Consider the following 26,886-nt stretch of genomic DNA (forward strand, 5'->3'; position numbering starts at 1 on the left):
CCCCTGAAGACCAAATATGCTAAAGAAACAAGTGAAGCGTTCAAAAAAATGATCAAATCAAAACAACCAAAAAAAGTTTGGGTTGACAAAGGCACCGAGTTTAAAGGAGAGTTCGAAAAGTTATGTACTAAACGACAAATCATCAAATACAATACCCACAGTGAAAAAAAATCAGCGTTTGCCGAAAGAAACATTCGATCGCTGAAAAGTATTATCTACAAATACTTGGAGTTTGAATGGACTTACAGTTATATTGAAAAGTTACAAAGTTTTGTTCAAACGATTAACTCACGCGTTAATAGAGTAACAAAATATGCTCCAAACAAGGTCACACGAAAACATGTACCTGCTTTAGTTTCATTAATTGCAAACAGTTCATCGAAGTTGGTACAGAAACCAAAATTTTATGTTGGTGACTATGTGCGAATAGCGAAGACTGACTTGCCTTTTAGAAAAGGTTACAAGCAGATTTTTACAGACAAAGTTTTTGAAATAGTTGCCATTCCTACTGTAAACCCTCCAACATACAGTCTCATTGATGTGGAAAAGAAAGAAATCAGCGGAAAGTTTTATGAAAAAGAACTTAGTTTAATTGGAAACAAAGCTGATTATAACAAAAATGGGCAGTGATGAGTTTACTGTACATTTGATTTCAACAGCATCAATGGATTATTTCCCAGACAACACTTTGGCCAGTTTTAGAAATTTTTGTAAAGAAGAAATAGCTTTAGACGGAGATTGGAGAGTTGCTCTCTCAGAAATAATTTTCCCCACAAAATTAAACAATGTTACTGATGAGGAATTTACGTACTTCAGAGCATCCGAAGTAGTAGCCAGTAAATCCAACGCTGGCAATCGGAATACAATTTCCAGACCCTACTATGGCGAAAAAGTTTTTATCAAATCAGGAGAGTACACTTTTATAGAACAATTGATTAATGAGATAAAAACAAAACTCAAAGACAAAATTCATTTTGATGCGAGTCCTCAAGAAATCACGAATAGCATGAGCATTTGGATGAACGCAAATGAAGGAATCCCATTCCCAAGTCCCCAAATACCCAGTCTGTTAGACTACAATGCAAAGCTTGATGAGAACGGTGAATATCACATTGGTTACAAAATGACACCCTCCTTCGATGCATCTTATGAGGGAAACGAACTGTACGAATCTCATTTCCCATATGACTTATCAAGTGGGACAAGTCTAATTTTTGTCTATATTGACATTATTCAATACCAAACCGTTGGTGATGCAAAGGCCCCATTGTTACGCGTCATTGATTCAAATAGACGCATCAAAAACGGTAGTGCCTGCAGCATTGAACCTAATAATCGAAAAAACTTCACTAATTTAGACTACAAAAAATTATTCACTTCATCTGTACAATCAATATCGGTACAGTTGCGCACAGAAACTGGAAGACTAGTGCCCTTTGCAGGAACTGGTGAAGTTGTGTTGACTCTAAAGTTCAAGCGCTTTGATTGAAAACCAATGGAACAATATTATGCAAAGCAAGCTTCACTTCCTCATTTCTCTGGACACTACCGACAACGCGGCAGTGGATTTGGCGCTTTGGCTGCTGGTATTGGTCGTGTTGCTATACCGTTTGCACGACGGGTTATTCTACCGGCTGCGAAAAAACTGGGCAGAGAACTTTTGATGAGTGCAGCGCCAGAACTGATTGATGTCGCTATGAAAAAGAAGTCTCCTAAACAAGCATTGAAAAACACTGTCACAAAAACTGCAAGAAAACAACTCGGCAGTGGTAGACGTCGTCGAAAGACACCAATGAATGGATTACGAAGAAAAAGGTCAGTAGGGGCTCGAAAAAGAAAAATAACCATTCGAAGAAAAACGAGACCAGTGAGAAGTCGAGCAGATTTTTTCTCAAACATAAAAAATGATCGCTAATTTGTTGCCCAATGAAGCTACCCATAGCTCTCTGGATTTGACTGAAAAAAAAACCTCTTTTGATTACTTTTGAAAACGCTTTTGATCAAAAAATTGGACCTGTCTATTCACCTAATGGACCAATGCTTGAATTTGAGATCACCGGTGACCGTAATAATTTTGTTGACCTGCTAAAAATTTATTTGGAAATACGATGCAAAGTAACGCAATCAAATGGAGCTGATCTGCGATACGACAACACTGATCCTACTGTGTCTGATTCATCGTTCCTCGTAAACAACTCCCTCTATTCCCTTTTCTCTGACTGTACCCTCTCTGCTAATGGACTCAAAATCTCAAATGCCAATAGTAATTTTGCGCATAAAAGCTTTATTGGAACAGAATTTTCTAACAGCAAAGGAGCCAAGGACTCATGACTTAAGTGTCAGGGATATCGTTTTGAAAACAATCCCGCTGCAATAGATGCAGCTGATTTCACATCTCAACGAGAACTGGTCCGTGAATCGAGGGAAATTTGGACCTATGGACCCGCTGGAGTTGATTTTTTTACATGTGACAAGCATTTGTTGAGCGGTGTTACCCTCAGACTTTCCTACAGACGTTCTCATGAAGACTTTCTCATCATATCGGAAGATGCTGCCAAGCATTACAAGCTGCAAATACTCGAAGCGAACCTATATGTTAGAAAAATGACTGTAACCGACCATGTGGTCTCTGCCATTGAACCAACTTTGCTCAAAACTCCTGCGAACTACCCATATCAAGAAGAAATTGCAAAAACATTTCTTGCAACAGCTGGTCAGCGCAGCTGGCAACAGGAAGATATTTTTGCTCGTGAACCGGTGAGACAAATTATCATAGCATTGAACACAAATAATGCATTTCTAGGAACAAACCGAACGAATCCTTTTCATTATCAAAAGTTTGGATTGGAGCAAGTTACTTTGAGACGAAATAGTTTACCAATAGCAAGTACACCAATCAGTACACAAGATCATAAACGTCTCTTCTTCAACACACTATCAGCGCTAGGTTTGTTGCGCTGCGGGTTGGGAATCACTCTGGATAACTAACAACAGCACTTTATTATGTGTTTTCATCTCACTAGCACACAGCAGGCAGCTCATGACTTCTTGCATCCAGAACTTACTAACTGCTCAGTTTCACTCGATCTTCAATTCTCAAACGCTTTGACAGCAAACCTAGAAATTTTTGTTTGGGGTATACGCTCATCCAATGTATTTATTACCTCCGACCGCAAAGTTACAAAGAACGACCTTCCAATTTCGACCGTCTAAAAATGGATGAAATCCAGTTGCAGGATCTCATTCAGAATTGTAAACATTTGAAATATAAATTTTTTGGAGTATTTGCAGCCGACAATTTTCCACCTCACATCCCAAACAATATCTTTATAATTGTGAACACTTCAAAATCAGATTCTCCGGGGACACATTGAATTGTAATTTGCAACAGAAGAAATGTTTTATATTTTGCTGATCCTCTCGGTCTTTTTCTTTGGCAGTACAACAATCTGTATAAGCGATTGAACAAGAATTTTCATCAGGTGACTGAATTGATGACAAACTTTCCCATGCAAGACTCAAACTCTACCATGTGTGGTTCTTTTTGCATTTATATTGCACATTTGATTTATGATAAAAACTTTAATGGTGATGCTTCTGATTTTGCTTACATAAATGATCATGTTTTGAAACGTTTTCTAACTCACATGCTTTCTCATTAACTAACTATATTAAATGGCTGTTTTGTACACTTTTCAATTTCATTTTAAATATTACATTTTTTAGTAATTGACATTTTTACTCAATTGTTAAATTAACAGCAATAATCCGAGAAGTTAGAGATTATCAAAAAAAAATACAAAATCGATCTATGGGGGGATATCACCATACCAGCAACTGTTGCCTCCTTTCAGTACAATTTCCGGACGGGTTTCGAAACGCCGCTTTTCGGCTGAGAGTCGAGCGCCATGCGTTTTCCTCTACTCGGACCCCAAGAAATTTTGTTCCACTTCAATTTTATAGTAACAATTAGGTACAAGTTTAGACAATATTTCTAAACAAAAACGGATCAAACATGCACAATACTCGAATGTTTCCCAACCCATATGCTTTTTCATTAAGATATTGTTTAGTTCTACATGACTGTTTTCGTATACATTTCAATCAACTTGTCAATAAAATTAAGCTTCTCATTTCCTTTACAATAATGATTCTATTTTGAAACGTTTCCTAACTCATATGCTTTCTTATTATTTAACAATTTTCTGAATTACAATGTAGGCTCAAAAACCATTTAGCCCAGTTTGGATTTATCAAAACCTTTTAGTTTGCTAAATAGAATACTTAAACATAGCACTTCAAATTATTCGAATAAATTTCAAGCTGATTCTATACATATATTTCAAACATATTCGGTGCAGAAATCAAGCGTCTTTCATATACCATGCTTGAAACTAATCGCTTTAACCACTTTATATACCACTCCAATTTGGTGAATGAACAAAAAGAACGAAATACACCGTCTGGGCATTTGGACGATTTAGCTATCAACCTAACAAAAATTTACATTCAAGATCATTGGTTTAAAAAATTATACATTGGGATCAAAATTGTGGGATCATTATTTAGGATCATGAAAAATTTTACATGGGATCAGTACTTTGGGATCTCAAAAATTTACGTTGGGATCTCAATACCCAATGATCCCTGTAGGGATCACCCCCCCGATCCCAGTGTAAATTAGCTATACTACTCACCACGCTCGATTAGGCTTAACTTTTTGGCATCACCGAGATTTCGAAAGCTTATAACTTTGTGTTGGACCAACGAAATCGGTTCATTTTCTCAGTCCCCCAAGATTTGACTATGAGCTTATGATCCAAATAATAAAGTTTGGAAATTTTAAAATTTTTGGGCAAGTTATGGCCGTTCGCGCAATTCACCAGGCTCGTTTGGGCTTTCTTTTTTGACATCACCGAAATTCAAAAGGCTATAACTCAAAGACCCCAAAAGTTAGACTCCCATCCAAATGCTGTTTAAATTTCGGTGATGTCAAAAAGTTAAGCCTAATCGAGCGTGGTGCAAAAATTTTCAATGGGTCAAATTTGGGCCAAAACAATAGAAAACCGAAAAAATACTTCTGCAGTATCAATTTTGTGTACAATCAGCTACTGATAGGCCAAAAATACTGGAGATAACTTTTGGGGTTTTTGAGTTATAGCCTTTTGAATTTCGGTTATGTCAAAAAAGCCCAATCGAGCCTGGTGAATTGCGCGAACGGCCATAACTTGCCCAAAAATTTTAAAATTCCCATTTTTTATTTGGATCATAAGATCATAGTCAACTCTTGGGGGACTGAGAAATTGAATTGATTTTGTCGGTCCAACACAAAGTTATAAGCTTTCGAAATCTCGGTGATGCCAAAAAGTTAAGCCTAATCGAGAGTGGTGCAAAAAATGAAAATTTCAAAATTTTTGTTTTTTTTTTTACGTTCAAAGTTCATTTTTTTAAAATCTCGTTTCATAAATTTGAGCTCAGGACAATTCCAAAGAGCCCAAAACAACGTTTGTAGCTCAAGTGTACATGGAGTAATCATCAGTTGAAAATTTGGGGGGGGAAATCGGCCTAAAAGCTAACTTTTAAGTTAGTGCAATTTTTTTTTCCATTTTTCAAGAGAATTGGGCTAGCTTCCGCTGTCGCAGAATGCATTCAAACAAAACTTATTAAATAGATTTGAATACTTACCTATTTAATAGGTTTATCACAACAATTAGGCTAAAAGCAACTGACAATATCCTGGCTGGTATCCAATCATATGCCACTTACAGTGAATGTGCGGCTATCATGCCATAGATGGTCATTCAAGGCACCTTGTACACGCTCCATAGGTTTTGACCAGCCGATTTGGCCATAAAACACATTGGGCCAAAAAAATTCCAAACAATGTCAATTTTCAAAAAATTTTGTTTGAAATGCATAAATTATAACGTGAGCGTGCAAAATTTTACATAGTATAAGAGCATGTTTTTACTCTAGCGCGAGGGCGAGTGTTTTAAAAGTAATGTACATAGACATATGCTACAGTGCTGATTTAAATTATCCGGACAAAACGCGTTAAACTTGAAATTTAAAACGCGTTTTTCTTAAATTGGGTTGAGTTTAGGTGAAAACTTATGAAGACAAAACTTGCTTAAAATTGGCTCTTTTTCCTTTTCCCCCCACCTCAGACGAGCTTCAATTTTTTAGTGTAACGAGTGGTTTTACGAGGTTGATTATGAAGACCAAATATGTTTGCCATGGCCTAATTACTCTATATGTCAATTTTCAAAACAATCGGACAGTGTGGTCAACAAACTTACTTGTAAAAATTTGCAGGTGGGGGGAAAAGGAAAAAGAGCCTTAAAATTTTAGCAGAATTAAAATGGTGTAATTTGTTTTGCTAAATTCGGGCCCAAAATTTTACCCCAAAAATGGATCATTTTGGCGTTTCTTAGTACATCAAAAATTGCGTGAGAAATATCCAGTCGATCTCAGACATAATTATATCAAAGTGAGCCCCTTACGTAGCTCAACAAACTTTAAGAAGCGTGTTTTCTCCAAAAAAAATTGCATATTGTTTAAAAATTGTTTTTAAATAAAAAGTTGGTATTTTATATAGTAAAAATGACCTTTTTTGTCTACAAAACAAAAATAAATTAACTTATACAATGTTTTCGAGAAAACACCCTTCTTAAACTTTGTTGGGCTACGTAAGGGGCTCACTTTGATATAATTATGTCTGTGATCGACTGGATATTTTTCACGTAATTTTTGATCTACTAAGAAACGCCAAAATGATCCATTTTTGGGGTAAAATTTTGGGCCCGAATTTAGCAAAACAAATTACACCATTTTAATTCTGCTAAAATTTTAAGCAAGTTTTGTCTTCATAAGTTTTCACCTAAACTCAACCCAATTTGAGAAAAACGCGTTTTAAATTTCAAGTTTAACGCGTTTTGTCCGGTTAATATAAATCAGCACTGTAGTAAGGATATAAATGAAAGCGGAGTAACTCAATCAATCCATAAATTCGTTGGCTCAAATTTCAACCAATCAGAATTCAAGAAGATAAATTTTGGAACTTATGCGACTGATTATTTATTTTGGAACCTATGGGAATTCACCAAAAGTTCAAACAAAAAGCTATGAATTCTCTACTCCAGCATTCTCCGGAACATCAACATCAACCACTGAATCTTTGCAACCAGGGCATTTTTAACACCAGTCCTCAAAAAACCCTCAAACGCGATTTGATAAGTCCAAATCAGGAAGAAAGAAGGCCGACTGTGAATCAAGTCGGGTCCGAAGTGCAGTCGCGACAACACGAAGTGAGTCCGACTACTTTGTTAGTGCACGACGAGACAACTTTGGGATCCGAGGAGCAAACCGAGGAGGCAGAGGATGCATGTGGAGGCGACCAGTCGATAATCTGGACTTTCGAGGAGCAATTTAGACAGGTAGAGTTTGATTCTCCTTCTATAAGTTTCAGTGCACCAACAGGGACTACAAACTTGTGTACGGTAGATAGTTAGATGAAGAGATTGCTCCCCACAAAAAAGTTTAGAACCCTGAAATCTTTGGAAACATGCAGGGTAAAAGTTTGATAGATGGGTCCCAAGAAAGTAACCGGGTCCCGGTTTGCTCCCAAGAAAGTAACCGGCTCCCAAGAAAGTAACCGGTTTGGTCCCAAGAAAGTGACCGGGTCCCTGATATAAATTAAGTGCCATAAAATTGTTGTTCCATTTATCGCTTCAGTGATGTCAAGTGAACTATCGAATAAGTTCGCGCAAATACGGCAGGTTAATTACGTTCGAGAAAAAGTTTTGAAATGATCGACCGGCGCATATGGATTAGTTAATCGCTGTTTTAGCTTAAAATAGTGATACAAGTATATGATAGTTGGGTCCTCCCGCATTTTTTGTGAGAACTTCGCAAACACAAGTAAAAAAGTGTGAACCATGTTTTCGGGGATTTTAAGGCGTAAAAATTTTCTTCAGGGACCCATCTAAATTTTTGGAACCCAAATATCATACTTGTACCAAAATAGTGTGATTCGGAGACCCCTCTATCACACTTGCACAACAAGATGTTCATTTTTTTTACTTTGAAGTGCTCAAAAAATGGCGAGGAGCGGCCACTCACCCAGAAAGTATAAAGTGGTCCACTCAACCGAAAATTCAACCGACACCAAAAAAGGTCTATTCACTCATTGACTGAAAACAAGCCAAATTATCAAATTTTCACACTCGTTTTGGCCGGCAGAGGGCAGAAACGTCTGAATATTGGAAAATTTTCAGTTTTGGGTAAAATTTTGGATAGTGGACCTTTATAACTTTCGGGTGAGTAAAGCCTTATTTCGTAATTTTTGGGCGTGTGGACTCCCTTATAATTTTCAAGTGAGTGGACCTTCGGGTAATGGATCGCCACCGACACAATTATCATACTAGCACCAAAAGGATCTACTTAACAATCTCCCCCCTTTCAAGAAAAAAAAGGGGGGGGGAGATTCTTTAGTTGGTACAATAGGGGGGGGGGGGAGAGATTTTTCAGTAGGTCCCACCAAAATGGGGAGCCGGAGCTGGCAAAACAAAAAAAATTTCATCCAATTATATACCTATGTATATGCCCATTCACATACCTGGATCAACCACTGTTTTTGGGAAAGTAAACAAAACCTCCAACCATACACAATGCGGTGGAGGTACCCTCGTTTATTGTTTTCTTTGGAACTCCACAATCTGCGTAATACTAATAATACTGCCCAATTAATTGTCGGTCATACTGTTTTACAATACAATCAGTTTTCCCGTAGTTATTGTCATTAGAAGGCTGTTGTCGCCATTTGAAGTAGCGATCACTTATCCGCAATTAGCAAGCCGGCCTTTTGGTTGTATTTGGGCTAATTTGCGGTTTGAGGTGAGATAGAAAAAAGGGGTCTAGGACTACAGGCCGACGGGACTTCAAGCCGAAATTAAAACTTTACCAGCACCTCAAAACACTGTTTTATCATCTCTAAAATGTTGCTTTTCAAAAATTTAGGCATGTTTAGTCCATAATAAGCGTTGTTCATGACAATGCACCACTTCTGATCGTCATCCGTTAATAACATCAGCCGGTTTTTGAAATGCATAAATTATAGTTATGAAAAATGTCTTCAATCATGTTTTAATTTTCAACTTTCCGAAACATCATTTGGAGACTTAAATTTTATGAAAACGCCAATAACTAGTGGAGAAAGATCATGAAATTCAGAAATTCTTCAAAAAAAAATTTGAAATTAATCATATTTCTAGACTTTATAAGGAACTATTCGGCTTGAAGTCCCTAATTTTACGATTCGGCTTGAAGTTCCGTCGGCTTGATGTCCGGCACCCAGAAAAAAGGTGAAGTCTAGTTTGCCGTTGTCCTCGCTGGCATTTAGTCGGTGGCGTCCCTCATGCTTGAAGGACCGAATGCCTGAAATTAATTTTAGCTTGCTTTCAGCCAATCAAAACTGAGTTTTCAAAATCTCAAAATAAATCACAAAAATCTCAAAGTAAGAAAATAAATCCAGGCCATTAGTGTTAATATTGACCGATTAGATAATAAGTAGATAAGTTTTCAAAACTGAAATTTTTTATATTATTTTGAACTCATTAATCTTGATGATTATCTGAATAGTAATGCGGTTGTAACCCGCAATTTGTAATATTTGCGATTATTTTTCACTGAAGTAATACATTTTCTGTTAATATTGACTTCGATTTTGTGAGAAAGGCATTCAGCCAATAGAAACGCTTAGCGATTTTGATTGGTTGAAACTTTTCAAGCATTCGGTCCTTCAAGCATGAGAACCCTCCCCATTTAGTCGAGTCCTGATGTCTTCGTTTTGGCGCGGGTGGGGAGGGGTAATTATGTCTCGGAGTCTTTATTGTCGCTGGGTATCACAGAGCCGAATACCTAGATAGCCGAATTTTTTTATTCGCGCAGAGGCCAGAAGGCAGAGGCCAAAGTTAATTAATATTACTAAGAAGTTCGGATCTACTTAACAATTAAACTTCTTTCAAGTAGATTAGATTAAGTAAGTCGATTTTTAGTAAGTAAGCAGAGGCCAAAGTTAATTAATATTACTAAGAAGTTCGGATCTACTTAACAATTAAACTTCTTTCAAGTAGATTAGATTAAGTAAGTCGATTTTTAGACTAATCAGCATGCAATGCAGCAAAATTCGAATTATGAATAGAACGCTCTAATCCAAATTCACGGCTTAACTGCTTTTATTTATAGGGTGGCCATTCTTTAGTAGATACCATAAAGGGGTTCTTCTCTATGATATAATAAATGATAAATGAAAGTTCAGGATCGCCAAAACACTTACACCCCTTCAAGACTGAAAAAAAACATTAAAAAATCCCTTTCAAGACAGCTGTTTGAGGGTGCTTTCATTCGGCCAAACTTTTTTCGGTACTTTTTTGAAGGGTTTGGTCAAAAACTGCGTTTTTTTTTGGCGCGCTGATCCCTTGCAATAAGTATACGAGTATACCCCAGAAAACTCACCTGTCAAAACTGTTTTTGAGAGCACACCTGTCAAAACTCTTTAATTGTCAATCATTTTCAAGAAAGTTTTCTGAGACTTCGAATTCAAGCCTGAGCGGTGTTTTTGCAACCGCAGCGACTTCATTTTGCAGACATTGATATGAGAATTTTATACAATTCGATGTCAAAAACAAAGGCATATCCAATCATCAAGTGTCTTGATCCATCCAAAACCCAATTGTAACATCTTGATGAGAAGCCCTGATCAAATCGATCGGGTTCAAAGGTACGGGCCAGTTTGAACATCACAGACACTTTTTCTAGACCTGGAGGCGTGTCAATCAACGAAAGTGACATTTAGTGAATTCTTTTAGCTGTTTGAATCTAAAGAGAGCCGGAAAAACATCAGAACAAATTGATAGAAAAAAAAGAAAACCTAATAAAGGCAGCTTGTTTTACAGTTGTTTCTTCGTTGAGTACAGAAATGAGCAATTAAAAGGTATGCAACACTTATGACATAGTTATCTAAATATAGCCGGAGCTTCTGTTTCGGTTTTTTGACTTTTTGGTAGGGTAAATCGTTATAGGCTCGATGATTTGGTAGGCTTGTAGAACTGTACTGTTCGAGCGCCGCTTATACCATCGTGTAACGATTCATACCATCCACTATAATTCATACCATCTTCGTTTGCATTAGGGTTCGATTGTTTGTCCAAACAAACAAATAGATGTTAATTTTTATCTGCAAACCAATCAAAGCCAAGATACAGTTCCAAAATATTGTGGAAAATGGAATCAAAACAATTAAACGTGACTCATGCCGGTGGCGTGTCACGGAGCCGAATACCCGGATAGCCGAAAAATAAATTCGTTCCCGGATAGCCGAAATTTTGGATCTACTTAACAAGTACCCTCTCCCTTCTACCCCTCTTACCCATTTCTTAGTGGTACCATAGGAAGGGAATACTGAAGAGATCCTACAAACTTACTTAAAAACATTGTTTTCTTATTTCGAATACCCTTTTTCTCTACCCACCCCCCCCCCCCCCCCCCCCACACACACACACACACGCTTAGTCCGTTCCTCCTTCCTTCCCACTCCCTTCCCCTGCTCCCAATTACCCATAACCCTTACGCACATTTACCCCACCATGCCCCCCCCCCCCGACAAACAAAAAAAAACTCTTAAGGGCCCCCAACCGAAATTATAACCGATTATAATCTTAATGCAGGGGCGGATCTAGGATTTTCTCGATGGGGGAGGGGGACAAATGCTTTAAAAACAGTCCAAAAAAGCGTTTTTAGGCACTTTTTGGAAAATTTTGATAAATATATTGCCGCCAAATATGTCGGCAAGGGGTCGAATCGCTTCGAACCAAAGCAGGTGCGGATTTAGGGGGGGGGGGTCGAATCCCTTTTTTGAAAATCCCCCCTCGAGAATTTCCTCTGCTTTGGTTGTTGAAGGGGTCAAATCCCTGTAGTAGTCGGACTTTTGCTGTTAATTAATTGAATGAGAGTAAAAGTATTAGCCAATCAAATCTCTTAAAAATGTTCGGAATTTTGTTAGCTATAGTAGGCTGCAAAAATTTTTGTCCAATCAAAATGCGCCTCAATTTAGTGAACAGTTTTCTGATTTACTTTAAATAAAACCGGAGGTATTTAATTTTTCGGCTATCCGGGAATGCGGCTCCGTGGGGGTGGCGTGTCACGGAGCCGAATACCCGGATAGCCGAAAAATAAATTCGTTCCCGGATAGCCGAAAAACAAATTCGTTCCCGGATAGCCGAAATTTTGGATCTACTTAACAATAACCCCCCCTGCCCATTTCTTATTAATAGAGGGGGGGGGGGGAGAGATTTGAGATTCGTTACTAGGTACCAAAGGGGGCGACAATAGTTAAAGAGATCCTACAAACTTACTTAAAAACATTGTTTTATTTTATTCGGGGTACCCGCTATCTCTACCCCCAAACATACACTTAGTCCCATCTTTCTTCCTTCCCACTCCCTTCCCCTCCTCCCAATTACCCCCTCCCCTTACCCACATTTACCCCACTTTCCCCCCGGCAAAAAAAATAAACGCGTTAAAAAACTGGACAAATGTTTAAAAAAAAAACAGGCCAAAACGCCGTTTTTGGGTTTTTTTTGAAAAAATTCTATCCAAAAAATTGCGTTTTTCAGCGCGCGCTCCCCTTTGAAGTTAGCATATGCTAAAATATTTTTTTTTGGGTTTGTCGGCCGAAAATGGATATAATAAAACATACCAAAGAGTGACCCTTTGGTTGGTGAGGGGGGTCGAATCCCTGTTGTAGTCAGACTTTTGTTGTTAATTAATTCAATGAGAGTAAAAAATTTAGCCAATCCAATCTCTTAAAAATGTTCAGAATTTTGTAAGCTAACAGGCTGCAAAATTTTGAGGCATTTTCTGTCCAATCAAAATGCGTCTCAAGAGTTTTCTGGTTTAATTTAACTAAAACCGGAGGTATTTAGTTTTTTTCGGCTATCCGGGAATGCGGCTCCGTGGGTACGCACCTCCGTGGGTACGCACCCTCAAGCCGACTTCGTCAAAAATCAGTCATTTCTCTAAAATTGACATTCCTTCGAGACTAGTAAAGAAACATCATCGTCTACGTCTCATTAACTAGCCATGAAAAAAGGTGAATTCCCATAGGTTCCAATATTCATAGGTTCCAATGAAAAATCAGTCGCATAAGTTCCAAAATTTATCTTCTTGAATTCTGATTGGTTGAATTTTGAGCCAACGAATTTATGAATTGATTGCTTACTGTTCAACCAGCATAAGCTCAAGCTGCAGAATAGTGACCGCCGCAGCCGCGCCAACGTGTTGTTAGCTTGCCACCAAAGGGTAGGACTCTATACGAAATTTAGAGCCGGCGACCTTAAACCGAGACTCGGCTAATTTAGTCTTTTGACCTATTGAAAAGATTTGAAACTTATGCGACTGCTTTTTTATTCTGGAACCTATGGGACTGATTTTTTATTTTGGAACCTATGGATACGCACCATGAATAAATCTCTAATAACAATTTGATTGCGAATGTATCGAATGTCTAAATTTTTAATCCCGTTTAAATCCTCTAATCCATTTATCTATCGTAGATCCTCAATTCGCTAATAAACTAACGATTTTTGTAAATTTTAATTATTAAATTTGTCACAATTTACGCCAATTCATAAATTTATAATGGTCGAATTTGTCCAAATTACGATGCATTTTTGCTTCAAATGAGTTTTCATTGTGTAGAAATTGTTTGAGACTCGAAATCGCTGCGACTAGGAGGGATTAATTGAAATCCGAAAATAAGAACAAGACTGCTCGTATCAGGGCGAAGCCCTGAATGCTCTGACTGCCTTTTGAGGTTTATGGAGCAGCAGTATTAACATAAAAAAATTATATGAAATTAAATAAAATGAAAATTTTTTTTCTAAAATTTGAAATTTTTTATGAAAATCATCCCCCCACACGCCATATAAAGTACAAAAATGTAGATTTCGTTCCTTGTAACAAATCAATTATGGCAAACAAGCTTCGTTCAACCAATTTGGAACGATTTATGAGTCGGATTAAATCTCCGCTTACGCGTTAATAGCGCGAATTACATCGCGCGTTAATTGTCCCAAATTGGCCAAAATGGCAATCTTTAAACCCTCATAACTTTACGAAAAATGATCACAGGTGAAATATCTTTTCAAATTTAAGCTCAGGACAACAATGGATTTTGAATGATATTAAAAAATTCCGTCAAAAATGGCTAGTTAAAAAGTCAAAATTTGTCTGAAGAAAAAAAAAACCCACCCCGAGCACAAATATTCCGTTACTTTCGTATCGAAAGTCGGAACAATAAGATCTTTTTCACCATTGGCAATTTTATTTAAAATAAATTGGATTGCGACAGCGTCCTAATTATTTAACCAACTCGAAATAAACTAATCAATTTCTGGAAGATTCTACCCTTGTGTATTCATTTAAACCAACGAAAAGTTTAACTCTTTGAAACAGCTGAAACTTCATTGTTAATTGATCACACTTTAAAAATTACACTTAATCTTACTTCAGTTGCTGCAAACTTTCTTTCAAGATGATGCAAGAAGTTAGTTTCATAGAATTTGATTTTTTCATTCATTAAAGCAGATTATTATTTTTTATTAAAAAAGATCTAAGCTATATTACTAGATTTTAGATAGATATTAACGGATTCGCTTTGAAAGAAATTTCTATTTCCATGTTTTTTCGTTTCAGCTCTACGAAATGGACAGCGACCCCGAAAGAAAGAAGTTTCTACATGATTTGTTCGCGTTTATGCTGAAAAGAGGTCGGTACCTAAATAGAAATCATTCATATTCAAAAAGTTCCACGAGTAGGTGGAAATAATGACTTAAAAATATTAAATCTTATAAAAAAAGACTTTGCATAAAAATATACAGACTGTGAAATACAAAAGCAATCTAAGTTATTGCTCGCTTGAGTTGAGATTTATTTTAGCAACCCGGGTTGACCTCCATAGACCAAAAATGCTAATCATACAATTCCATAAACTAAGTCTATGAAAAAATACTACTCATACAATTTTCATATATTTTGCTAAAATGGTGTCATTGAATTTTCGAACAACTTTTCTGTTGTTTCGGCATAAAGTTCGGTGTATCGTACAAAATAAAAAACAAAAAATTTTTATCAAAAAAAATGCTAATCATACAATTTTCATATATGGAAAATGTATGACTAGCATTTTTTTGATGGCGACGACAAAAATTTTACTAAGTATTTTTGAAAATGCCCCCAAAAATTTTGTGTTTTTTTCAATCGCAAATTGATTTTCGTACTCGAACAAACATTTTTTGAAAAAAAAAAAATTTGCATGCAAAATTTAATTTTTTTGTGTGTATAACGTAGTCCTGGATATACTAGTATTGGATTTTTTTTCCTTTTCTCTTCATAACTTTTGTCAAAAACGCTTAAAACTCCTCTTTCTTTAGTATGACATGTTTTTGTATGCCTTGATCTATGTCTGGTAATCTAAAAATGCAAACTTTAGAAATAAGCACCTTTGAAAGTTTTTGCCAAATTTAAAAGTTCGTTACTTTCGTTAGATCATTTTTGTGAGACTGTATTACATCATTTCAGGCTGTTTCTAATGCATTTTTAATGTGCGACGACCAAACCGTTGGTTTCTACGTTTGTGTAACCAAGGTTTATGACACAAACAAAAAATTTGAGAATTTAAAATGTAAAAAATCAAAATTTTTTTATTATGGAAAAACGGGTTACATGTCAGTATTTAGACAACCGCGTATTCAGACTGGTCAGTATTTAGACAAATACTATTTCAACCAATCAGAATCGAGACCAAGAAGAAATAAAAAATATTTATTATTTATTTTGGATTATTTATGTCTTTTCTCGATTCTGATTGGTTCATACAGTATTTGTCTAAATACTGACGAGTATGAATACGCGGCTGTCTAAATACTGGCTGCACTCCGGAAAAACGCTAGTCATACAATTTCCATATATGAAAAAAATACTAATCATAGACCTTTCATGCAATTTTCTGTACTTATGGAATTGCATGAAAAGTGTATGATTAGCATTTTTCCATATATGAAAACTGTATGACTAGCATTTTTGGTCAACAATGGAAGTGATGATTTGCATATTTTGCTTTCATTTGCAAACCTGATGGAGCCAGGATAAAGTGGATAAAAATGTCTTTTGATAGAAATTGTTACAAAACAACAATTTTGAGATTACAAAATTAAGCATTTTAGTCACAATTCAGTAGCTACGAAGAGATTATGAGATTTTAATTTCGAAATTGATTTAGATGAAGTGAAAAATTCCTAATAAAATGCATTCTTTGTTCTACGCTCATTCTAAATGCGCGAAATCCGTGAAAAATCCCCAAAATTGAAATCATTATTCAAATGTTTTTTAACAAATTAAACAAATCTTCCATTCTTCTCTCAAATGGCACAATTTAATCCTTTTAGTTTTAATTGCATTGTTTGTGCATCCATTTACAGCAAAGAAAACTAATCATCGTAAGACAAATTGGAAGCTAAAAAAACCTGATGAAGATAAGATGGTCATGATAATTTCAGGCACTCCGGTGAACAGAATCCCGATCATGGCCAATCAGACTCTGGATCTGCACCTTCTGTTCAAACTGGTGGTGGCCAAGGGGGGACTTGTGGAGGTCATCAACCGGAAACTGTGGCGGGAGATCACCAAGGGTCTCAACCTCCCCGACTCCGTCACCAGTGCCGCTTTCACCCTCCGAACACAGTGAGTCACCTTCAATCCTTTTACTCGATGGGTGTCAACATTAGACAACTCCACAATTCTGATTATGAAGTTATAATGGTACAAAAATTGTAGATGGGACACTGCACAAAGCGGATCTCTTTCACTGTTTGAATTTAAAAAGGATGATAAAGGGATCTCTTTAAGTAAGAATGTTTGGTCTCCATATTTTTGTGCGAACCGTAGTAGTTAACACAACTAAGTATTAAGCCGTTCTGTTGTCGAAATTTTAGATTACCTAATTTTTCTGTGAGGATAAATCAAAGTTGTACAGTAGGGACGAATCGGAATCCAAGGTTTTCGAGGAGGAGGCGGGGGGGGGGGGGGGGGGGTGTTAGAAAAATTTGGAGGTCGATCCTAAAACCGACGATCACAAAAATGAAGACGGGCTAAACATGCCGTTTTTGGGCACTTGTTGAATACTTTTGACGCCCCTAATTCCGCTTTCTTTTTATAGCCCAACAATTGCTAAAATCTTAAGTTTTCTTTGTTTTTGAAAAATAAAAGTCCAAAATGACATCATTTCCCTTGATTCAATTATAGTGAAGATTTTCGGAAATTTGAATAGCAAATCATTTACTTTATAGGGAATGATTAAAGTTGGCCTGTGTCCAATTAAACTTTGTTCAAGTTCCACAATTTTATGTACTTGAAGTCATTCTAATAGATGATTAGAAAAACAGTTGTTTTAACTAGAACTCTCCAAGCATTTAACAAAGTTACATTAGCTCGAGTTGAAGCATTAGTTGAAAAAACGTCACCCAAAAATCAAGGTAATTAAACTCATCATATCAAAAAAATTACGGCTTTGTTATTAAAAAGATAGCTTGAAATTCCCATTTGGGGAAAATAATTATTAAATGGGGCTTTTTTATTTCAAAAGTAACTCATTATCAGTTGGGAGATACTTGTAAAACTTTGAAAAATAGACCCATAATTGGAAAAAAAATGTACACTTCAAAGATTAAACTCAGAAGTATTCAGGGGATATTTATTGAATAAAGCAAAAAAAAGAAAAACACCCCAATTGGGTTTGAAAAAATATTTTACCGCAAATAGTAAAAAACAAAGACATCACTTGAATGTATTGTCTTCACCCAACCCCCAGTGGGTTAAAACAAAAGATTATCTCTGCATTAATTCAATCTCAAATTTTATAAAATCTTTAAAAAACGACAAATGATTGGGGTATTGGGATTTATATCACAATATAAAGGTCTAATATTGTTTATTTTCCAGGTATATGAAGTATCTCTACCTATACGAGTGCGAAAAACACAATCTAAGTACGATGGAGGAGCTGAACGCCGCAATTGATGGAAACCGTCGTGACTCCCGCAACATCCAGAGCCCTCCGACCTCCCCCATTTTGAACCCAGGGGGTGCTTTTGGAATGCCCTTTCATCCTGGCTTCGGCCGCCCGCCGTACGGCTTTGACGGAGGAATGAACAAGTTTGGAGTATTTGGGTTTCCGGGAATGCCAGGTGTGAACCCAATGGGTTTTCAGCCTAGTCAACATGGGATGTTACAGACCGCCAAAAATTTAACCACAAGTGGTGAGCTAAAAAATCCAAACTTCGATTCTGCATTCAAATACTATGAGCCAATTTTCACTCTAATTTGTTATAGTAAAAAAAATTAGTGACAAAAAATAAGAAAAAAAAATAGCAAACACTTTCAGGGTTTAGGATCTTAGACGACATGCAAATTAGACGATCACAAAATAACGAAATTTAGACAATAACTTGCGTGCAAATTGCATGAATTTTGTTTACAGACTTAAATTCCGTTGTCCGTAAATTCCGTTTCTTTACGGTCGTCTAATTTGCTTGTCGTCTAATTTCCTAGGCCCCGTCACTTTCATATCGTAATTAGACTTGTATTGATTTTTTTAAACTGTCAGATGACCGAAACAAATTCAGCTTTGGAATGAAGCCGAACCCACCAGATATTTTCAACCAATCAGCAATTGCTGCATTGCGTGCCAAATTCCTCAGCTCACTTTCGGCTTATCAATATCCGAACAACCCGAACTCATTCGCGTCTTCGGCTGCCGGCCTCTCAGCTGGTGTATCGGTTCCGATGAGCATTGGTGGGGCTAATTTGAACCAGGGCACTAATGGCGGGTCAAGTTACCCCTCCGCGACCGCAACTGCAGCTGATATTTTATCACAGAGGGTCGCATTAGCCCAAAGCCAACAGATTGCAGTCATGCAGGTAAAAATCTTATGTAATGTTTATATCAAAGTTTTAAAAAAACAGAAATAAACGGTTGCAGTACAAGGAACATATTACTTTTTCACACAAAAAAAAGAGTTTGCACTTAAAAACATGGAGAGCTGCAGCTCAAATAAAATTAAAGAATCGCATTTTTTCTTTTTCCTTAGTTAAGTTAACATAGCAATTGAATAATCGGCGTCTGAATTATCGATGTAAAAAAATTACACTTATGAGCTGTTTTTCGCTCGGCTTTTTTGCAGCTCGAAGGGCTGTAATATGATCTTTCCTTCGGCCCTATCTGGCATCAATTTGTGAAAAACACACACCTCAAAACAAAGTTCTTTCCCACATTGCACAAAATGTCCCCTTTAAGGCGCAGTACCTTCCGACTATGTGAACTCGTAGGAAACCCTTTTTTTCCATCCCTTTAAGTTTATCTAGAAGCTCAAACTGCATGCAAATTTCTATTGACGTCACAAATAAGTTCATTATAATAATAATAATAATAATAAACAAGGATTTAGACATAAAGCCATGGGGCTAAAATGCCCCGCGTTGGGAGTTTTAAACTGAGTTTTATAGTTTCTTTGAGTTTACACAGCTATTGCAGCAGTTTATTCTCCATGTGCATGGGACACTTTCCTCATATTTACTGATGAAATATATCCAGAAAACGTTTTTGAGGCTTGATTTGAGTCTTTCGTATTTCATCGCAAACAGGTCTTCTTCTTCCTGAGTCTGTAAAATTTTGTTTGCTAGTATAGGTGTTCTGTGCCAGAAATTGCTTTTCGATTTTTCGTAATGATAATTTTTATGCGCTAAGTTATTTTTCGTTGATCTTCTTGTTGGGGCTGTAGATTCTTTGAACTGAACAAATTGTCTCCAATGGAAGTTGTATTGGTCGTTTATTATTTTATGAAGCAAGAGAATGTCGTGCATTTCGTTGTAGAGAGACAGTGGAAGCAGGTTTAATCTAATCAGTCTGTCTTTATAGTTGATGTTGATACATGACAGTATCCAACGTGTAGCTTTTCTTTGGACATCTTCAATAATTCTTAATTCACACTTATTTGCTTTCCATATGGGTGAGCCATATGACACAATTGGGGTTACATATCTACAGTAGGAGTTCAGTTTCATTTTTAAGCTCGCTGATTTTGAACTATTTCTTTTAATTAAAAATAAGCACCCTATTGCTTTTTGGGCTCTTATTTTTGCGTGTGCTGACCAGTTTAGGTTGTTGGTTATTTGTATACCAAGGTCTTTTTCTGAACAGGTTTTTTCAAGTATATGGTCACCGAGATACATGTTTAGGTCACGTTGGGTGTCTTTGAATTATATATTGTGACATTTTTTCAGATTAAGACTCATGGAATTATCTTTGCACCATAAGTTGATCGTGATTAGGTCATGTTGGAGCAGGGAAGGGTTCGTTGCAACATTTTTATAATCGTCTGCGTAACCATAGCACAAGTTGGTGAGTGATGACGGTAAATCGTTGATGAATGTAATGAAGAATACTGGCCCTAACAGTGAGCCTTGAGGTACGCCGCTACTAACTTCAAGATGGCTGGATACTGCCGCACCTATTTGTACTTGCTGTTTTCTGTTTGTTAAGTAGTTTGCTAATAATTTAAGTGCGTTTCCTGATATGCCAAATTTAGTGAGTTTATATATGCACAAGTCGTGAGGAACTTTGTCAAAAGCCTTTTCGAAGTCTAAGTATATTGCCTGTAGAGACTTGATATTAGGGTTATCAAAGTCATCATAGATTTTGTCGAGGAATTGGAGCATTTGCAGAGTTGTCGATCGCTTAGGACAGTAGCCAAATTGGCTGTCATGGATTTGCGAGAAGATCTTTGGTGAGATTTTAAGGAAGATCAGTTTCTCTAAGACTTTGGATACTGCAGTTAGCAGGCTGATGGGCCTGTAGTTTGTGACTGATTGCTTGTCTCCATTTTTAAAAGTTGGGATGATTTGGCTAAGTTTCCAGATCGTTGGAAATGTTGCTTTGTTGGTGATGGTGTTATAAATCACTTTTAGAGATGAAGTTATGCTATCTGCTAAATTGGTTAGGACTGTGTTACCGAGTCTATCTGGTCCTCTTGCTTTTTGGAGGTTTAATGTTTTAAGGATGTCGTATATCTCATTTTCAGAGAAATTGAAGCATTTGATTGAGCCAGGTAATTCAGCTATTGGTAAAATGTTTTCATTCTGTTTATTGTTAAAAACGCTTACGAAGTAATTGTTTAGAAGATTAGCTTTACCGTGCTCTGTTGATTCGGTTTTTTCATTCCAGTGCATTGTTTTTGGAGTACTTGAGTTTTTTCGTATGCTTTTAAAGTATTTTTGGAGCTTTGAGAAATTTCTGCCCTTGAAAGTTGATTCTTCCGAATTTTTCTGATCTAATTCGGATAAATGATCTACAAGGTTTTTAAGTCTTTCAAGATTGCGGTTGTTAGTATGAGTATTTTTAAAGGCTACTTTTTTTGATGCTGTGTTGAGTCTTTTGATAATATTGGAGGTTTCAGGTGTGATCCAAGGTGCTAGGTTCATACGGTGTTTGGTCTGTTTTTTCATGTGTTTTTCTAGTGCTATATATAGCCAGAGGTACCATGAGTTGATTAAGTGGTCAATGTTAGAGTAGCAGTACGGTTGAAATGGGTGTTCCAAAATGTATTTGTTTAAAAAAATCCAATCGACGTTGTTTAATGAGAAGACACCAAAGTCCAGAAAGTCGGATCCGTGTTGTATGGGAGTGGTTTTTTCGTCATTGTGTGTAAGAGATGATATCGTGATTAGAAAAGGGTTGTGGTCTGATAATTCTCTTTCTTGGTGTGAGAAGTGCTTTTTCATATGGTTGTCTATCGTGGTGTTTAAAATAATGTCGGGGTTGTTGCAAAGGACAATATCTAATTGGTCATGAGGGGGTTGGATAAACTGTTAAAAGTTCATATCAGTAAAAGTCTGCAGTACTAATTGTTTGTGTTTTTGGGTTGATTGCAAGGTTTGCCAATGCGTATTAGCGAAGTTGATGTCACCAACCAATAAAATATTTGGGCATTGAAATTCATTTGAGTAGTCAGTTAGCATATTCAATAGTTTGTTGAAGTCATCTGTGGATAGCTTATATTTGCTTTCGTTCGGGGCACTGTAGATACAGCATAGGATGAGAGGTGTCGGAGTGTTAAGGAGGAGTCCAACGCAGTCCGTAGTGTGTATTTCAAGTTTTGTGAAAGCTAGGGATTGCTTAACAGCAATAAGCACGCCCCCGTGTTTCGATTTTGTTGAGTTGGTAGGTCTATCACATCTAGTTATTATGTGTGCAGGCAGAAAAAGCGCGTTGTTAGGGATATTTTTAGTTAACCAAGTTTCGCTTAAGCAAATGATGTCATAATCGTTCGATAGTATTATATTGCTAAGTTTCATACGTCTATTTATATCCAGTATACTTCGTGTATTGAATGACATAACATTCAGCGATTCTAGTCAGTTGTCATTTCTAGTCTGAATTGTGCTGTTTTCCTCCGGTTTAATTGTAACTTTTGTCCAGGTGTCGTCTACTTTTTCATGAAGTTCTAGGTTTCTGATTCGAAGATTTTTGGGGTTTTTACCACTGCTGATGAGATTTCTACGTTCTCTCAGGATGGCGTTTTCCGGTTTCATTTCTTCGACTGAGAGTTCCTTACTTATGAAGACATTTTTGTCATAATTTTTGAGGGCCGGTGTTGATGATAGTATCAAGTCTATTTCTCTTGGCCGGGTTACTCGTACCAGTATAGTTCTGTGGTTTGCTCGTTCTTCGCTGAAATTTCCCAAACGCTTGAGATCAGTGATATTGCATTCAAGGTTTAAGAATTTCATGATTTTATTTACCTCATCATAGTCATGGTCAAGTCTTTTTCTTCCATCTCTTTCCTTGATCTCGGGGACCCCTCTTATTCTCAATCCTTTGCTCAGGGGTTTGATTATGTTTTGCGCCGCTACTTGTGACCAGGTTTTACCCTGTTCTGCTATTGGCAGGCTTTGGATGGGATCTTTAATATTTTCCATTTTTGTCGAGACTTCGGCTACTACTTTACTTAATTTTGAAATTTCTTCTTCAATTTTTTTGATGTTTTCACTTTTGTCATGTGATGCTGTGCTTCTGATTACTTGATCTCTTTTTCCGTTGGACAAACAGGTATTGCATATCAGTAGTGCGTTGTTACCAAGTTCCAGTATTCCATTGAGTGCAACGGTCGAGAGGCCAGTGCAGACAACTTCAAGGTGCATAGAGCAATTACAGGTGATGCAATTGTATATTGGGTCATTTTCGTTTATGGGTTTCTTGCATGTTTTGCAAGGTTTTATGTACTTTGACATTCTCAGTTTTATTTATGTTTACGTCCTCTTATCTCTGTGGAAACTGTGTTTGGGGGATGAAGGTTTAGTTAGTGTACTCGAGTCCTCAGGGTGGTACCTAAAGGGCGCCGATTGAGGACTGAAGTATCAGTGTTAGGGTTATGAAAACAGTTGTTTGGGACCTTAAGGGTACTTGATGACTAGCGGGAGAAAACGGTTTTATTTATAGATGTGAATTCACAAAGACATCAAATCTGGCGATACCTAAAGGGTATCAATAGAAAATTCAGTCTCTGTGAAAATGATGACACCGACAAATGTTGTTGGCGCAGTGGTATATATTCGAGTAGCCCTCGCTATCAGTTTTTACACAGAACTTCTTGTAGATGATCTTCTTTTTCAAAATCGTTTGGAGACTCGCAAGCGATGCTGTTGTTAAATGCACTTCGTCGGAAGATAGAACAGTTTTGGTGGTTATTCCTTTCGATATACCGCGATATCGCCAGAGTTCTTTCTTTTTGCGAAGAATATCGTTTACACGTTCCGTTCGGGCTGGTCTTCCGAGTCTGGGTGGTAGAGCGATAATGAAAACTTTATTGCAACGTTCTGTCAACCGTAGGCCAAGTTGGGATAATTCTTCAGCAACGTCTTCGGGTGTTCTCGTTGAGTCTTTTTTTTGTCTTTCGTAAACAGATCATTCGCACCAATGAATAGAGCTATAATATCGTATTCGTTCTTGCGGGGCAAGAAGTTTAGAATAACCGCGTTACCTGCACCAGGAAGGCTGAGGATATTGAAATTTGGGAAAGTTAGATTCTTCAATTGTGAGTCTCCGATCAACAAGTGTTGCGACGACGATTTCTTGAATATGTGAAATCTCATTGGTTTTCACCCATCCACGGCTAGGAACGGACGGGACTTTCTTTTTTCGCTTCGAATAAGGTGTTCTTGTTCCTAGCTACAACTTTTCTGAAAACACACAGTTTGAACGAGGGAAGAGGAATCTATTTAATAAGTTTATAACAAGATTAGCATAAACCTTTCCTTTTTTCGCTGAGAGAAATGAAAGTAATTTTCATTAAAAATCTGGAATTACCATTTCATGAACCCATCAGCCGATTAAAAACAAACAATATTCATATCTCATACTATGATCACTTAATTGTTTTTCAGCTGAGTTAAAATAAGAAAAAATCTAAATTTTATTCATCTAGTTTCAAAAGTTGTGACGCAAACAGGTTTTATGACGCTCTCTACTTGAAAAAACCTAAAATAGATAAAAGTGAAAACAATCGCTTTGTAAAAAAAAATCAATTTTTTCATTTTAGGCGATTTATTACTATCGAAATTTATCACTATCTGCTATCGAAAATCTTCAGAAAAGTATCTCGAGTAATTCAGGCGTGAACTACAACGAAACACAAAATGAAGATGGAGCCAGATCAAGCAGCGAGAAGAAAGAGGCAGTTTCTTCTCCTTTTAAAGAAATGGAAAAACTTATTCCCAATGTCACAATAGTCAACTCTGAAAAACCATCACCGAGTGAAAACAATTCGGAAATTAAATTGCCCAGCGAGGAGAAGTTTAGTGGATTGAAACGACATTTGAGTGACTTGTCGGCCGTCAGTTCGCCGCCGACTAAGCGAAGACTCGTGTTTGAGTCTCCGATCCAACAGCAGCCACTGGAGTTGAAAGTTCATAAGAGTGAACAAGAGATTGGCCATGTCTCACAAGGCTCGAATAGCATCGCTGACCAGCTCTCGTTGAAGCACAATTTAGGTAAGCCAGTTTTTTTCGATCGGACAAATTATATGCAAATCGATTTCCTAATTTTTTAGCCATTTAAACTTAATTATTTTTCTTCACTCCTCAAAAATCTATTCACTATTTTTATCAGAAAAAAAATCAATGGGAACTAAAAACTTAAGCCTAAATAAGCTTTTGTAAACTAGGTGTATATAAGTTGTCGTGTAATTGTATATAAATAATTTCGTTTGCACATTTTGAAATGCGATATATTTTTGATTACTTCTGCTAATTAGATTTTTCAAAATGAGAGCTAGAAAGTTTGAATTTGAAAAGGTAGCCTTCAATTTATATTTTTACCTGTTTCAGAAAACGTCCGAGTTAATTTCGTAGAAAGATTTTCGCCTAGTGAAGTCTCGTTGAAAATTACAGTGGACGGAAAAGTATTCGAAGGGACACTTAGAGTCCAAAACAACGTCAACGCCTCTCCCCGCAAACCATATCGCCAACCGAATCAGGGAGCTTCGCATTTAACCCAAATCAGTCCATACTAGCACCTAGGAGCAGCTATCCAGTGTTCCCAACCTCAAGACAAAATGGAAAAGCGTCGCCGTCATCGAAAACTAATTTTCACAACTTGGGCAGCGAAATAGCTGCACAGAACATGTGATCATTTTCGAAATACAACCACGAAATCATGTAATAATCAAATTGGAAAAAAGCTTGAAATGGAAATTGAAGGCGAACTTGGTAATATTTGATGTTGCTCGAACTAATAAATAAAAACAACTTCGTCGAATTAGTACTCGAATGCTGCAACTATCATGTTTGTATTTCATATATAATTTATTCCCTTTTCTGTTTAATAAATAGAAGCTAGTTTTGTACAAATCATTTTCGATTGATAAGAAAGAAGCGATAGTTTGAAGACTTTGTCCAAAATAGAAGGTAGAGTTGGCTAGGGCCAGCGGAGCGCGCAGGAGTTTTTGAGCAAGGGCGGTTTTAGCTAAAAAATATGATAAATTTCGTTGATTTTTTCTCAGGTCAACACAAAAGATCTTCAGAGCTCTTCAAAAATACTGGTGACCCTTTTTTGTTGAAAGTTATGCGCCACTAGCTATTGTATATTGCTTGCGAAAAAAATTATAAAACAATTGACTTTTCATGGAATGTTTTAACACACCGCGTTTTCAGTACGGTAATAACATGAAATAAAGTCAACACCATTTTCAAAACACTAACATGAACAAAAAATTTATTAGAAAAAATGTTTAATGCCCAAAACCTACTCCACCTATTCACTACCTACATAAAGAAGTTTTGTTTGAAATTTCATGACATTGAGCATGTCGGAAGCGTAGCAGCAATTGATTCAACTGACTATGTTAAACTAGCTGTTAACCTGAAAAAAGTTATTATTCCGATTTGATAAAGTTTGCTAATCGCAAGCGTAAACACCAATTTGAGCAACGTATTTGTTTTCATTACGCAAAGCCATCCCAATTGACCATTGTTAGAATTCAATGTTGAGCTCTACAAACAACCTGAAAATGAGTTAACAGGTGCACTTGAAAAAAAAAATAACAAGCAACAGAACACCAAAACATAAAATGTATCGTGTTTTTATGGAAAAAAAAATCGGAAAGCTTTTTTGAGTGTTTTTGTAGGATTGTTGGGGACTTGAATTTGGAACAAAACTGCCTAAGTGAGTCAAAAGTAAATTAAAAAACATCAAAGATGCAGTAAACTCAGATAAGG

At 36.7% G+C, this 26,886-nt stretch overlaps 1 protein-coding gene across 1 annotated transcript; it reads left to right on the forward strand.

Moving 5' to 3' along the window:
* The first annotated feature begins 7,062 nt into the window (after window positions 1–7,062).
* On the forward strand, window positions 7,063–25,983 carry LOC134854204 (uncharacterized). The gene is made up of 7 exons (XM_063870364.1): window positions 7,063–7,436; window positions 14,755–14,827; window positions 16,617–16,800; window positions 18,058–18,374; window positions 18,722–19,035; window positions 24,711–25,161; window positions 25,498–25,983. The coding sequence occupies exons 1-7, from the start codon at window positions 7,092–7,094 to the stop codon at window positions 25,680–25,682; spliced, it is 1,869 nt and encodes a 622-aa protein (XP_063726434.1). The 5' UTR covers window positions 7,063–7,091; the 3' UTR covers window positions 25,683–25,983.
* The last annotated feature ends 903 nt before the right edge of the window (window positions 25,984–26,886 follow it).

This window comes from Symsagittifera roscoffensis, chromosome 9, assembly GCF_963678635.1.
Source record: "Symsagittifera roscoffensis chromosome 9, txSymRosc1.1, whole genome shotgun sequence".
NCBI lineage: Eukaryota > Metazoa > Xenacoelomorpha > Acoela > Convolutidae > Symsagittifera > Symsagittifera roscoffensis.